Source organism: Geotrypetes seraphini, chromosome 6, assembly GCF_902459505.1.
Source record: "Geotrypetes seraphini chromosome 6, aGeoSer1.1, whole genome shotgun sequence".
NCBI lineage: Eukaryota > Metazoa > Chordata > Amphibia > Gymnophiona > Dermophiidae > Geotrypetes > Geotrypetes seraphini.
Window position 1 is genome coordinate 13,340,569 of NC_047089.1, and position 15,869 is coordinate 13,356,437.

At 43.7% G+C, this 15,869-nt stretch overlaps 1 protein-coding gene across 2 annotated transcripts in view; it reads left to right on the top strand.

Moving 5' to 3' along the window:
* The window catches only part of MOGAT2 (monoacylglycerol O-acyltransferase 2), an 88,026-nt gene that overhangs the window by 25,840 nt on the left and 46,317 nt on the right, over positions 1-15,869 (top strand). For both annotated transcript variants that reach the window (XM_033949124.1, XM_033949123.1), the window contains exon 2: positions 5,616-5,794. In XM_033949124.1, coding sequence (XP_033805015.1) covers positions 5,771-5,794 — 24 coding nt within the window. In that variant the 5' untranslated portion in view covers positions 5,616-5,770. The remainder of the gene's footprint in view (positions 1-5,615; positions 5,795-15,869) is intronic.

Consider the following 15,869-nt stretch of genomic DNA (forward strand, 5'->3'; position numbering starts at 1 on the left):
AAATCCTCAGGTCTGAAGCTGTTGCACACGGGTTTGTATTTAAGGGGAAATTAGGTAGTTTTATGTTTGTTTGTGGATCCATCAAACACCAAGCCTGGGTAATTATTATCTCAAGAATAATGTCAGGAAATTCTTCATTACGGAGAGGGTGGTTGATGCGTGGAATACGATCCTGAGGGAGGTGGTGGAGAGGAAAACGGTGGCAGGGTTCAAACAAGCATGGGATGAAAACAGAGGATCTCGAATCAGAAAATAATAGGTATATATTGAAGGAATTAAGGCCAGTACTGGGCAGACTTGAACTGTCTGTGTCCTGGACAGGCTGGGAAGGGCTTCGATATTCGGATGGTTAAGATGGGCTGGAGTGAGCTTTGACGGAGAGTCCAATAGATAGAACTTAAGCACACTACTGGACAGAACTCTGGGTTTCTGGTCCAGAAATATCTAAGAAAAAGGACCGTTTAAATTATGGAGCATGTATGGTTGGGCAGACTGGATGGACCACTCGGGTCTTTATCTGCCGTCATTTACTGTGTTACCACGTAATACCACAGAGCATCTGAAACACAGACTGTAAGGCTATTTCTGTCCTTTGCAGCTTAAACGTAAGTTCACAGATTATAATCATGATATGGCGTGTAATGTTTTTTAAAAATGTTCCTAACATTTTCATTTTGGACTGTAAAAAAAAAAAAAATGGGGAGAAAGTACAACCTCTCCAAAGTTCTAAGTTTCTTTCATTTTTAGAGAATGACCCGGGGACAAATTTTCCCCGTCCCTGCGGGATGTCTCTATCCCCATCCTGTCCCCCCGCGAGTTCTTTTCCTGTCCCTGCCCCATTCCTGCAAACACCGTCTTCATCTGCACAAGCCTCAAACACTTTAAAATCAGAAGTAGCAATATTCTAGAGCTCAGATTGTGATGTCATAATGCCTCATTCCACCAATGCCTAAGCTCCGCCCTCATCTGCACAAGCCTCAAACACGTTAAAATCATACGTAGCAACATTCTAGAGCTCACATTGTGATGTCATAATGCCTCATTCCACCAATGCCTAAGCTCCGCCCTCATCTGCACAAGCCTCAAACACGTTAAAATCATACGTAGCAACATTCTAGAGCTCAGATTGTGATGTCATAATGCCTCATTCCACCAATGCCTAAGCTCCGCCCTCATCTGCACAAGCCTCAAACACGTTAAAATCATACGTAGCAACATTCTAGAGCTCAGATTGTGATGTCATAATGCTTCATTCCACCAATGCCTAAGCTCCGTCCTCATCTGCACAAGCCTCAAACACGTTAAAATCATACGTAGCAACATTCTAGAGCTCACATTGTGATGTCATAATGCCTCATTCCACCAATGCCTAAGCTCCGCCCTCATCTGCACAAGCCTCAAACACGTTAAAATCATACGTAGCAACATTCTAGAGCTCAGATTGTGATGTCATAATGCCTCATTTCCACCAATGCCTAAGCTCCGCCCTCATCTGCACAAGCCTCAAACACGTTAAAATCATACGTAGCAACATTCTAGAGCTCAGATTGTGATGTCATAATGCTTCATTCCACCAATGCCTAAGCTCCGTCCTCATCTGCACAAGCCTCAAACACGTTAAAATCATACATAGCAACATTCTAGAGCTCAGATTGTGATGTCATAATGCTTCATTCCACCAATGCCTAAGCTCCGCCTTCATCTGCACAAGCCTCAAACGCTTTACAATCATAAGTGTTTGAGGCTTGTGCGGTTAAGACAGAGCTTATAGGAATGGGGCAGGGACAGAAATCATCGGGATGGGACGGGGATATTGTCCTCATGTCATTCTCTACGATTGAATACAAAATGAATTCTGTACCAGTGACTTTGTCAGTCACCTGAACAGATTTACACCAGCGCTTCTATGGACTTGCTGTGAATCCACCAGGGACAGAGAAACCTGCATATAATAATTGTAAACCGCTTTGGTTGTAGAACAGAAAGGCCGGATGCCAAATCCACAATTCCACCTCTTTAGCTAAGCCAATACATTCTGTCTAGCTGATTTAATTTCATGTCTAATGGAAAGGATTAAACTAATAAGCATTGTTTTCTAGGTGAAGCCTTGGCCAAATGACCTTCATAAGCCCTGAACCTCTTGGCTTTCCCAAAGAAAATTACATAAATGCTTATGTCCATGCAGACAAGTGGGATGAAACCAGACCGTCTCAGAATGATAAGGTCTCTTGCTAAACTGCTCGATCCCTCATCGTTGAACCCACTAATTCACTCTTTGCTTATTTCCTGCATAGATTATTGTAATGCCCTCTATAAGGGCATTACCAAAAAGGAAATAAGATGCCTTCAGATAATACAGAATACTGCTATTAAGATCATTTACGGCGCAAAGAAGTATGACCATGTCTCTCCCCTTCTAATCGACGCTCATTGGCTGCCCGTCGAGCACAGAATTAGTTACAAAATTTTACTGTTAACCCTTACTACTCGTTCCAATAGCCAACCCGAATTCATCGATGGACTCCTTATTCCATATCAACCTGCTAAATTCCTCCGATCTACGTCGCAAAACCTTCTTGTTGTACCATCTTTGAAACTAATCAATACGCCGAGATCTAATAACTTTGCCGTCCCTGCACCTTCCCTATGGAATTCTTTGCCCAACCACTTACGAGCGGAAACCTCGATAAAGCAGTTTAAAGCAAAAGTCGAAACATTTTTATTTGAGGATGCTTTTGGATAAAACTGCCCTTTTTAGGACTAAATCAGCAATAGTCCCTTCCCCACCTATTGTTTTAACCCTTAAGTGTGCTTTATTATAATTATTGTACTTCAACCCTACTTCCCAAATTATGTGGAGTCAGGATATGTGTCCTATGCTAAAAGTCTACTAACCTAGTATAGAAGTGTATAATATTTTAACACCAATTTTTTATTTGTGTTTTAAAACCTTTCTTTTATTAAGGCTGTACACCGCTTAGAAATTTGAATTAGCGGTATAAAAAATGTTTTTAATAAACTTGAAACTTCTGGAAACCTGGAGCCAGTTGGCAACCGAGCACTTAACAGCCAGTTGTCAGAGACACAAAACCAGTTGCATGGCAATTCCCGCAGAAGAATCAGGTCCACGCACAAGAGAGTGGTATGTCCCAGGCCTCACCATCTCTGCAACCCATCTCCAGACACTGCAATTTACTATATATATATATATATACATTTTGTATATATATCTGATATTTATTCATTATATATATTTTTATATGGTTGATATTCATATCTTTTCTATATATATCTATTTATGGTTCCTAAGGATTATAAGGTTTTATTGTATTTTTATGAAATTTCAATGTGATTTGTAAGTTATGTTGTTTTTTATTTGGCCATTAAGTATATATGTATATATTTTTCTTATGATATGTGAACTTATATGTTTCCATAGATATAATTGGTCCTCTTTTTAAACATCCCTTGGTAATATATTTGTCTTCATATTTCCTTTATTGGCATTTATGAGATTTTCCTTCATTTTTAATTTATATTCACGTGTGTCATATTATTAAAATTGCTTGGTTTTAATGTATATTTTTATGTTTGTAGACTCCTGAAGCAGGCCATTTGGGCCGAAACATGAGCATGTCGAGTCCATATTTGTTAAAAATAAAGAATTTTGTGAAATACTCAGTTCACCAGTCTTTGTTGGGACTTAGCCGCTCCATCGTGTTTGTGTCCCAGGCCTCGCCATCTCTACAGCCCATCTCCAGACACTGCAGTCCTGCTGTCTGAGTCTTTGGGCTCGCTGGGGCTTTTGCAGTGGTGAATTTGGGGGAGGGGAGACTTAGCTTCCCACCCTTAATGCAAATGCCAACTGTAGAACTCACCATAGCAACAGAAGAAGGAACTTGAGGTATAGGGCAACCAAGAGAAGACAGTCGCCAGAACCTAGCGATAAAAAAAAGAACAGTCCTACAGGAGAGACAGGAGACCAGGGAAAGAATGGTCAGGAAGAGAAAAATCCCATTCGTGTGCTTTGCTGGGCCTCAGGTGAATCCACTAACCCCCCTCTTTTACTAAGGTCTGTTTGCCGTTTTAGCGTGCGCTAAACTCTAATGCGTCCATAGACATAATGGGCGCGTTAGCGTTTACCATGCACTAATGTTTAGTGCACGCTAAAAAGCGTAGCGCACCTTTAGTGCAAGGAGCCTTTGTGGCAGTTCATTTTCCTTGGGGTCAAGCCCTGGATTAACTCCAGGCTGTGGCTCCAAAAACTGATAATGGCTTTTATTTGCTGAAGAAATTACACTACAAGCTTCGCCGTAAGCACGATTGAGGGCTCCTTTTACTAAGGCGCGTTAGGGCATTAACGCGTGGAATTGCCCCGCGCGCTAGACCTTAACGCCAGCATTGAGCTGGCGTTAGTTCTAGCCATGCAGCGTGGGTTTAGCGCAGGGGTCTCCAAAGTCCCTCCTCGAGAGCCGAATCCAGTCAGGTTTTCGGGATTTCCCCAATGGCTATGCATTGAAAGCAGTACATGCACATAGATCTCATGCATAGTCATTGGGGAAATCCCGAAAACCTGACTGGATTCGGACCTCGAGGGGGGGCCTTTGGAGACCCCTGGCTTAGCGTGCGCTAAAAACGCTATCACAGCTCAGTGAAAGGAGCCCTGAATCTTCCCAGCTGCCAAGTTTTTCAAGTCCAGAAAAGCTCGCAATTGGTCTGGGGCAGGGGTAGGCAATTCCCGGTCCTCGAGAGCCGGAGCCAGGTCAGGTTTTCAGGATATCTACAAGGAATATGTATGAGATGGATTTGCATGCACTGCCTCCTTGGGATGCAAAACTATCTCATGCATATGTATTGTGGATATCCTGAAAACCTGACCTGGCTCCGGCTCTCGAGGGCCGGAATTGCCTACCTCTGGTCTGGGGTATAAAAGACATATCTTATACCCAGATATTCCATCAGACGTTTGCATGGATAGCCCCTCTGAATTATGACTTGTTCGCTCTTGCCTCAATCTCAATGATTATGCAAAGAGAATCTGAATGACAAGTCCATGTGCACCAGGGATCTCAAAGTCCCTCCTAGAGGGCCGCAATCCAGTCGGGTTTTCAGGATTTCCCCAATGACTATGCATTGAAAGCAGTGCATGCACATAGATCTCATGCATATCCATTGGGGAAATCCTGAAAACCCGACTGGATTTGGCCCTCAAGGAGGGACTTTGGGGACCCCTGATATTGGTTAGATCTAGAGCAGGGGTGGGCAACTCCAGTCCTCGAGGGCCGCAATCCAGTCGGGTTTTCAGGATTTCCCCAATGAATACGCATTGAAAGCAGTGCATGCACATAGATCTCATGCATATCCATTGGGGAAATCCTGAACACCCGACTGGATTGCGGCCCTCAAGGAGGGACTTTGAGACCCCTGATGTGCACAGTAGAGTGAAGCCACAGTTGTCCCTTCTATTGGCTGATGCGCTGGAGCCAACTTTACATCTCTGGCATTTATCATGGCCAAAAGATATCGGTACTCTGAAATGCCAACACAGTGTTAAGGGACCGAGTGCTCTGGGTTGGCGATTATGCTCTGATCTTTTTATTCTGCATCTCTTACAGCTCAGACCTGCATTTTTGTCTTCATCGGACTCCTGTTCACTCGATTGTGGTTGCTCAGTGTGCTCTATGGAATATGGTGGTACCTGGATTGGGACACACCCAGCATAGGAGGCCGAAGGTGCCGATTCCTTAGAAGAAGTGTCGTTTGGACATACATGAGAGACTACTTTCCTATCTCAGTAAGTGCAAGGTACAATAGTCAAATCCCACTGGATAAACACCCAATCACCTAATTCAACTAGTCCTACCAAAATTCCATCCCTCAACCCTCTCCTAGGCAGTAAAGTTTCAGGATTTTCCTTCATGAATATGCATGAGATAGCTTTGCAAACCATGGGGGGTCAATATTCAAAGCAATTTAACAGGCAGGGGAGGTTTCTGCCCAGTTAGATTGCCTGCGCGGGGCTAGCTGAAATTATGTTCTTATAGAAAACTGGAGTCTATTATAGGGGAAAACACCCTCCAGGGATTCAAGACAAAATTAGACAAGTTCCTGTTGAACAGGAACGTGCACTGGTAGGGCTAGTCTCAGTTAGGACGCTGGCCTTTGACCAGAGGACCACCCGGGAGCAGACTGCTGGGCATGATGGACCACTGGTCTGACCCAGCAGCAGCAATTCTTATGTTCTTAAATGTGCAATTAAACTCTGGAATTCATTGCCGGAGAATGTGGTGAAGTCAGTTAGCTTAGCGGGTTTAAAAAAGGTCTGGATAATCTCCTAAAAGAGAAGTCCATAGGCCATTAGTGAGATGACTTGGGGAAATCCACCGCTTATTCCTAGGAGAAGCAGCAGAAAATCTGTTTTATTCCTTGAGATCTAGCTAGGTACTCTGGACCTGGGTTGGCCACTGTTGGAAACAGGATACTGGGCTTGATGGACCTTCAGTCTGTCCCAGTATGGCAATTCTTATGTTTTTATGTGAGCCAAGTATAGGACAATGAAGCCATTGTGACATCACTGCTGAGGTTGGCTCTAAGGCACTGTGGAATGAGGCATTATGACATCACAATCTCAGCTCTCATTGGGGTTCCGGAATCTTGCTCTTCTTTGAGATGCTGGAATGTTGCTACTCTTTGGATTTCTGGCAGGCACTTGGGACCTGGGTTGGCCACTGTTGGAAACAGGATACTGGACTTGAAGGACTTTCCCTGTATGGCAATTCTTAGGTTCTTATTTGGAAGCATTTGAATGGATAATGCTGCTGAATATCAGCCCAAAGAGCCTGATTTAATAAAAGACGCCTCTAGTTAGGCGCCTAGATCAACACGCCTAGCCGACCTGGACGCCTAACTTAAATTTTTAATTGGTTCAATCGGCTCTGTTAATTGAACAATGCCATTAAAAAAAATAATTTTTAAAATATTTAATTTTCAGGTAGCGTGACATAGGCGTCGTCACCGAGGCACCTACCAGTACCCACCCCAAAATTAGGTGTGGTTAAAGGCGGAGTTTGGGCCTGGAAAGAGTTAAGTGCTGTTATTTTTGGCCAAGAAAAACCCCCGGCCTAAGTTGCTGAAGCCTAGCGGCATTTAACTCGATTTAGGCGCTACTAGGCCTGATTCTATAAATGGCGGCTAACTTCAATTGATGTGCAGTAGGGACCATTTTCCTAGGTACCTACTGAGTTAGACGCCGTTTATACGATCAGGTCCTCACCACCTAGACTGAAACTGGCTATTCAGTGGGTGCTGAGTCAAGGCAGAGTCAGCACTTAACCAGTTAAATGCCAATATCCAGTCTTTAGCCGGTTAAGTTAGACACCCAAAGCTCCAGGAAGAAGAGGGGGTGACGTTGTGTGGGGGTGGGGCTGGGCGGGGCCACATGTCCTCTTTTTTTCATAAAAAAATATGGTAACTCGCCCTAAACCAGGGATCTCAAAGTCCCTCCTTGAGGGCTGCAATCCAGTCAGGTTTTCAGGATTTCCCCAATGAATATGCATTGAAAGCCGTGCATGCACATAGATCTCATGCATATTCATTGGGGAAATCCTGAAAACCCGACTTGATTGCGGCCCTCAAGGAGGGACTTTGAGACCCCCTGCTTTAGATCATAGCCATCTCAGGGAAAAAATGTTTCCCTCTGGATCCTGGAAACGACAGAGTGCAAATATAAACTCATACTCTCTTATGAGACCAAAAAGAAACTGTTAAGGCAGGGGTAGGGAACTCCGGTCCTCGAGAGCCGTATTCCAGTCGGGTTTTCAGGATTTCCCCAATGAATATGCATGAGATCTATTTGCATGCACTGCTTTCAATGCATATTCATTGGGGAAATCCTGAAAACCCGACTGGATTGCGGCCCTCAAGGAGGGACTTTGAGACCCCTGCAAAGCTTGGAGGCCCTTTGTTAATGTTACACCGAGCATTCGTTGATATTGGACTTGCATAAAAGGGAAAGAAATGGAAGTTTCTCTTCCATTAAAGCCATCGGGATTCTGTTTTGTCTCCCATTATCTTAAATTATGCATGTCTGCTTTAAGAGTACTAAAACTGTCAATATTTGCTATAATGGTGACATTCTGCCCTCTGCGGTTTCTGTGAAGCTTATTTCCACTTGGCAGCATCTATCTACTTCCTTCGGCATTGGGGAAAGTGCCTGTGCGTTTAGAACCGAGGTCCTCTCGACTGGGTCCAAGACGGTCGGGATTTCAGTGTAGGCAGATTGCTCCCATGCATATTCGTTGAGGGCGACCTGCAAACACAAGCGGCTGTGTGTGTCCTGAGGGCTCTGGAAGACGGCATTCAGCGAATGTGCGCCATCGGAAAATGCTTCTCGCTCAGATAGATGCAGAAGAAAGGCCACAGAGAATGGCTTCAGTGTAGAAAGTGGGGCGTTGGCATGGTGCATTAAGCTCCGTCACACGACATTCTAATGCATGTGCTAAAAAGATTGATGCTTCTAATGCAGTGACCTAATGGCGATGCAAATGACTACGGCATGAAAAACTGCGTGCTGACAAAACAAACAATGCACACTTCCCTTCCTGTCACAGCCTGAACAAAGACTGACTCGCATACCGACAGGAAGAGAGACATTCCTACTGATGTAGTAAGGAGGAGGGGGGGGTGGACTGCCCCAGGTGCCGTCTTGGTGGGGGCACCTCTCTGCCTCCCCCCTGCCATGCTCACGCCCTCCCTTGCCTGCCTCCCCATACCTCTTTAAATTTTTGCCAGCACGAGCAACTAGTCTGACCTCCTGCTCACGCTGGCCCATGTCCCTATGAAATCACTTCCGGGTCGCGGGGCCATGAAGTGACGTCAGAGGGAAAGCAAACGCTGGCGTGAGCAGCAGAGCGGAGAAGCTATTCGCGCTGGTGAAGATTTAAAGAGCTGTAGAGTTGGGAAGGGAGGGTGCGAGGGTGACGTGGGAGGCACAAAAAGAGCAGGGAAGGGGTGGCACGAAAGAAGCAGGGGGGGCAGAGAGGAGAGCACGGGGGGGGGGGTACCACTGCCCCAGGTGCCTTCTACCCTTGCTAAGCCACAGAGTACTACTATTAATTATTTCTAGAGCACTACCAGGCATATGCAGCGCCGCACAGAGTATCAAAGGAGACAGTCCCTGCTCCAATGAGCTGACAATTTAATCGACAAAGACAGATAAACAGGATGCCAGGGTAGGGGTTACAGTTAACGTATGGCTAGGGTGGTGAGCAGAGAGCAGTGGGGAGGAGGGTTATGAGTACTCTCAAAAAAGGTGGGTTTTTATTTATTTACTCAATTTTCTCTACCGTTCTCCCAGGGGAGCTCAGAACATGAATTTATTCAGGTACTTGAGCATTTTCAGCCTACTTTTGAACAAGAGAACAAGGGCTCAGGTAGTTTATTCCAGGCATACGGGGCAGCAAGATGAAAGGCACGAAGACTGGAATTGGCAGTGGAGGAGAAGGGTACAGATAAAAGCAACTTATCTGGGGAACGGAGCTCTCAGGAAGGTGTGTAAGGAGAGACAAGAGAGGAGAGATACTGAGGGGCTGCGGCATGAACACACTTGGTGATGTTCTATGCTCCATGGCGATCGCTAAGATATATCGAAAGCACATTTGGCATCTACTAGAAATTCAGCTTTTTTTTTTTCTATCTAGTACCGCTTCAATTGTATAACTTGCCATTAGAATTAAGGCAAGAAGAATCCTTAGTAAGGTTTTCAAAAAGTTTAAAATCACATTACTTTAGATGTAGACTCGACGGTCTGAAGTCCTGTGTATTGTCTGCGTGGGAACTTATCTGATATGAGTTACAAGCAACACCAAACATGCATGCGGGAACCTAACCCCGTTTTTTCCCTATAGGATCCATTAGGCACTTTCCGCGATTTTGAGGAACCACACATGTGGCTGGAACCTAAATGTCTATTTTCCCACAGACGTATTGTTTAGTTATTCGCGAATTCGCTGAGATTTTTGGGAACCATACTGCTGCAAATAGCAAAAATACCCTGTACTGCCACAGACTACCTGAATGCTATCACGGGATCCCTGCTAATGCACGTTAAGGACTTAACATTCTTCAGTTAATATGCTCCTTAGCCTCTAAATGGACACTAGATATAGAAATATAGAACACAGAAACATGACAGCAGATAAAGGCCAAATGGCCCATCCAGTCTGCCCATCCACAGTAACCATTATCTCTTTCTCTCTCTGAGAGATCCCACGTGCCTATCTCAGGGTTTCTTGAATTCAGACACAGTCTCTGTTTCCACCACCTATTCTGGGAGACTGTTCTACGCATCTACCACCCTTTCCGTAAAAAAGTATTTCCTCAGATGACTCCGGAGCCTATCACCTCTTAACTTCATCCTATGCCCTCTCGTTGCAGAGTTTCCTTTCAAATGAAAGAGACTCAACTCATGCGCATTTACATTACGTAGGTATTTAAACGTCTCTATCATATCTCCCCTCTCCCGCCTTTCCTCCAAAGTCTACAGATTGAGATCTTGAAGTCTGCCCCATACGCCTTATCATGAAGACCACACATCATTTTGGTAGCCTTCCTCTGGACTGACTCCATCCTTTTTATATCTTTTTGAACGTGCGGCCTCCAGAATTGTACACAATATTCTAAATGAGGTCTCACCAGAGTCTTCTACAGAGGCATCAATACCTCCTTTTTCCTACTGGCCATACTTCTCCCTATGCAACCTAGCATCCTTCCATCTTTCGCCATCACCTTTTCAACCTGTTTGGCGACGTTAAGATCATCTCATACAATCACGCCCAAGTCCCGCTCTTCCGTTGTGCACATAAGTTCTTCACCCCCTAAACTGTACCGTTCCTCTGGTTTTTGCAGCCCAAATGCATGACCTTGAATTTCTTAGCTGAAGAAAATGAGCAAGTAACATTTAGGGCTTCTTTTGGTAAGGTATGCTAATGGATTTAGTGCATGCTGCAGTTTAGTAAAAGGGTCCCTCATTTAGGGAATAGCTAAGTTGACTCAAAACATTAAAAAAAAAAAAAAGAATCTTTAAACCAAACTTCATTTTGCAATTTTTCTGATGTACCCATTTACAGTTCTGTGTTTTCTTTACAATTCGCAATCTTAGGCCTTCTTTTTTCAAGCCGTGGCAGAGCGTTTTGGCGCTGGCTGGCAAGGTAAATGCTTCGACGCTCATATGAATTGAAGGAGTGTCAGAGCGTTTAACTCGCCGGCCAGCACTAAAATGCTCTACCACGGCTTGATAAAAGGGGGGTCTTAATATTTTACTTAACATTATAATATAAATCTTAAAGCATAATGGAATGATATAAGCATGATATTGACAGCCTGATTACAAAACTTCTGTGTTCGTACTTGACTTATATTACAGACAGCCTTCTAATATGAGAAGTTAGAACTTTAGGTGGGGGGTTTTCTTCTGCAAATAGTTTTTATCCTTATCGCAGTTGTAATGGTTTAATTATCGTCAAACAAATCTATTGTGTGATGTCGTAGTATGCTGTAGACATTGTGGTTTTTGATATTACCACAAGGTGGCACTGCTCTTCTTTCTTAAGCTTATAACAGTGTTTTCTGTCCTATATAACAGATTAAAGCCCTTTGTATTGAAAGGGACACTGAGCAAAATGAAGTAAAATAATGCTAAATATGCAAACAGTAAAAGTATTGAATTGAATTTGTATAGTGCTTTTAGTCCAAAACAAATTTCGAGTTTATTTTAAATTTCTTATACCGCTCAATCAAACTTCTGAGCGGTGTACAATAAAAATATAGCTTTCAACAGATAAAAAGAGATTATGGTTTGACAATTAAAAACGACGTGAAAATTTAGAAGGACAAGACAAAACTCAGAGTAAGACAAACAGGAACAGATGGCAAGAGGGGAAGAACTACAAAATTCTGAGTAAAGAGAACAAATAATGGATGAACGATGGGGAGGGAAGGGTGTTTGGCCCTTACAAGGGCAATTAGGTTTCGAAAGCATCTTGGAACAAGAATATTTTAAGCTTTTTATAAAAAAAAAATAAAAAATGAAACAAAGATGATTCTTCATGAAGGTAATTGGGAGTAGAGTTCCAAAGAGATGGTACAAAGTTGTTTGATCTTATTTGATCTTATTTGAACGTCTCGATCAAAGGGGGGACATGATCGAGACGTTCAAATATCTCACGGGCCATATTGAGGGGGAAGAGGATATCTTCTTTTTCAAGGGCCCCACGGCAACAAGAGGGCATCCGTGGAAAATCAGGGGCGGGAAACTACACGGTGACACCAGGAAATACTTCTTCACCGAAAGGGTGATTGATCGCTGGAATAATCTTCCGCTACAGGTAATTGAGGCCAGCAGCGTGCCTGATTTTAAGACAAAATGGGATCGTCACGTGGGATCTCTTCACAGGGAAAGGTAGGGGAGGGTTAATGCGGTGGGCAGACTTGATGGGCCGTGGCCCTTATCTGCCGTCTGTTTCTATGTTTCTATTGTGTTAATATGCTTTAGTGATGGGACTAGGTTTTGTGTCATAGAGCGGGATGATTTAGATAGACAGTAGGGGATTAGTAAGCTATTGATAAATTCAGGTTGATTACTTTGGCGTGTCTTGAACGTAAGTAATAGAATTGTATAACTAATTCTATGTTCGACAGGTAGCCAATGTGCTTTGCATAAAAGGAAGGGGGGTGACGTGGTCGTATTTTTTGATATTAAACTAGCTGATGTCCCGGCGTTGCACGAGTATTTAATTATAGCAATAACACTGTAAATGGATTCAAATAAAGATACTTTATAGTGGTGAATGAAATTATTTTTTTACAGCTTAATAAAAAGTACAATATTCAAATTATAAAGTGAAATATTTGACAAAATGAATACAATACAACTAACGCAAAACGTGATTATAAACAACAATTTTAGTTTCACCTCCTGGAGCAAGAACATATAAATTCTTGGGTGAACCCACCCTTGAGCAAGCAACATAGAGTTGTGGGCCGTGAGACCCCCAGAACATATCACCCCAGGTAATGAGGGATCTGCATACCAAGTTTCGTCCAAATCGGTCAAGCCGTTTTTGAATTACAGTGAGAATAGCAGCTTTTTACATATTTTCCATTGACATGAATGGGTGAAATCTGATTTTCTGTTTGTAGCTCCGCCCACGTGTGCAGGAGGGCCGCGAGACCCCCAGAACATATCAACCCAGGTAGTGAGGGATCTGCATACCAAGTTTCGTTCAAATCGGTCAAGCCGGTTTTGAATTACTGTGAGAATGGCAGCTTTTTACATTTTTTCCATTGACATGAATGAGTGAAATCTGATTTTCTGTTTGTAGCTCCGCCCACATGTGCAGGTGGGCTGCGAGACCCCCAGAACATATCACCCCAGGTAGTGAGGGATCTGCATACCAAGTTTCGTCCAAATTGGTCACAGTGAGAATGGCAGCTTTTCACATTTTTTCCATTGACATGAATGGGTGAAATCTGATTTTCTGTTTGTAGCTCCGCCCACATGTGCAGGAGGGCCGCGAGACCCCCAGAACATATCATCGCAGGTAGTGAGGGATCTGCATACCAAGTTTCGTTAAAATCGGGCAAGCCGTTTTTGCGTTGGCAGCTTTTTACATTTTTTCCATTGACATGAATGGGTGAAATCTGATTTTCTGTTTGTAGCTCCGCCCACGTGTGCAGGTGGGCTGCGAGACCCCCAGAACATATCATCCCAGGTAGTGAGGGATCTGCATACCAAGTTTCGTTCAAATCGGTCAAGCCGTTTTTGAATTACAGTGAGAATAGCAGCTTTTTACATATTTTCCATTGACATGAATGGGTGAAATCTGATTTTCTGTTTGTAGCTCCGCCCACGTGTGCAGGAGGGCCGCGAGACCCCCAGAACATATCAACCCAGATAGTGAGAGATCTGCATACCAAGTTTCGTTCAAATCGGTCAAGCCGGTTTTGAATTACTGTGAGAATGGCAGCTTTTTACATTTTTTCCATTGACATGAATGGGTGAAATCTGATTTTCTGTTTATAGCTCCGCCCACATGTGCAGGTGGGCCGCGAGACCCCCAGAACATATCACCCCAGGTAGTGAGGGATCTGCATACCAAGTTTCGTCCAAATTGGTCACAGTGAGAATGGCAGCTTTTTACATTTTTTCCATTGACATGAATGGGTGAAATCTGATTTTCTGTTTGTAGCTCCGCCCACGTGTGCAGGAGGGCCGCGACACCCCCAGAACATATCACCCCAGGTAGTGAGGGATCTGCATACCAAGTTTCGTTCAAATCGGTCAAGCCGTTTGTGAATTACTGTGAGAATGGCAGCTTTTTACATTTTTTCCATTGACATGAATGGGTGAAATCTGATTTTCTGTTTGTAGCTCCGCCCACGTGTGCAGGTGGGCCGCGAGACCCCCAGAACATATCATCCCAGGTAGTGAGGGATCTGCATACCAAGTTTCGTTCAAATCGGTCAAGCCGGTTTTGAATTACTGTGAGAATGGCAGCTTTTTACATTTTTTCCATTGACATGAATGGGTGAAATCTGATTTTCTGTTTGTAGCTCTGCCCACGTGTGCAGGTGGGCCGCGAGACCCCCAGAACATATCACCCCAGGTAGTGAGGGATCTGCATACCAAGTTTCGTCCAAATTGGTCACAGTGAGAATGGCAGCTTTTTACATTTTTTCTATTGACATGAATTGGTGAAATCTGATTTTCTGTTTGTAGCTCCGCCCACGTGTGCAGGTGGGCCGCGAGACCCCCAGAACATATCATCCCAGGTAGTGAGGGATCTGCAAACCAAGTTTCGTTCAAATCGGTCAAGCCGTTTTTGCGTGATCGCGGCACATACACACACACATACATACACACATACATACCTCCGATTTTATATATATAGATATAATATAATTTTTTTAGTGGGGTGTTTTGCACGATTTGTAGGCGTCTTAATTCTTTTTTTGTTATACCTTTATAAAGTGTGTTGCAATAGTCAATACATGATATCACTAGGGAATGAATTAGTATGTTTAAAGAGGAAGGTTCCAACAGATTAGCAAGAGATCTGATCATTCAAAATACTGAAGGGAATAGACTTAGTAGATAAAGACAGACTGTTCACACTCTCCAAGGTAGGGAAAATGAGAGAACACTCTCTAAAGTTGAAAGGGGATCAATTCCGTACAAACGTAAGGAAGATCTTCTTCACCCAGAGAGTGGTGGAGAGCTGGAACGCTCTTCCGGAGTCTGTTATAGGGGGAAACACCCTCCAGGGATTCAAGACTAAGCTGGACAAGTTCCTGCTAAAGTGGGACGTTCGCAGGTGAGGCTGGACTCATTTTAGAGCACTGGTCTTTGACCAAGGGCCGCCGCGTGAGCGGACTGCTGGGCAGGATGGACCCAGCAGCGGCATTTCTTATGTTCTTATGAAAACAACGCTGAACTATGGTAGGTGAATTTACTATCGAAGGTGATCCCTTGTAGTTTTAAGGATGATACAATTTTAATAGCCGAGGAGTTGAGTTTGAGAGGTGCCTGTATCGACAGACCGTCTTTAATGGGGAAGATCATTAATTTGGACTTTTCCACGTTAAGAGCTAACATATTTGAGTCTAGCCCTGATTTGGCTTTCTTCAGTTTGTGATTTATGGATATTACTTTCTGCAAATTCTAGTCTTTCGTGCAGATACTTATGGGACAGATGTCTGGTACTATGTTACAGAAACCCGGACTGCATGGGATCTTCTGAAAAAATAGCTGGAAAAGGAAACGTACTTTATACAGTTATAATAATAATAATACAGTGGTGCCTCACACTACG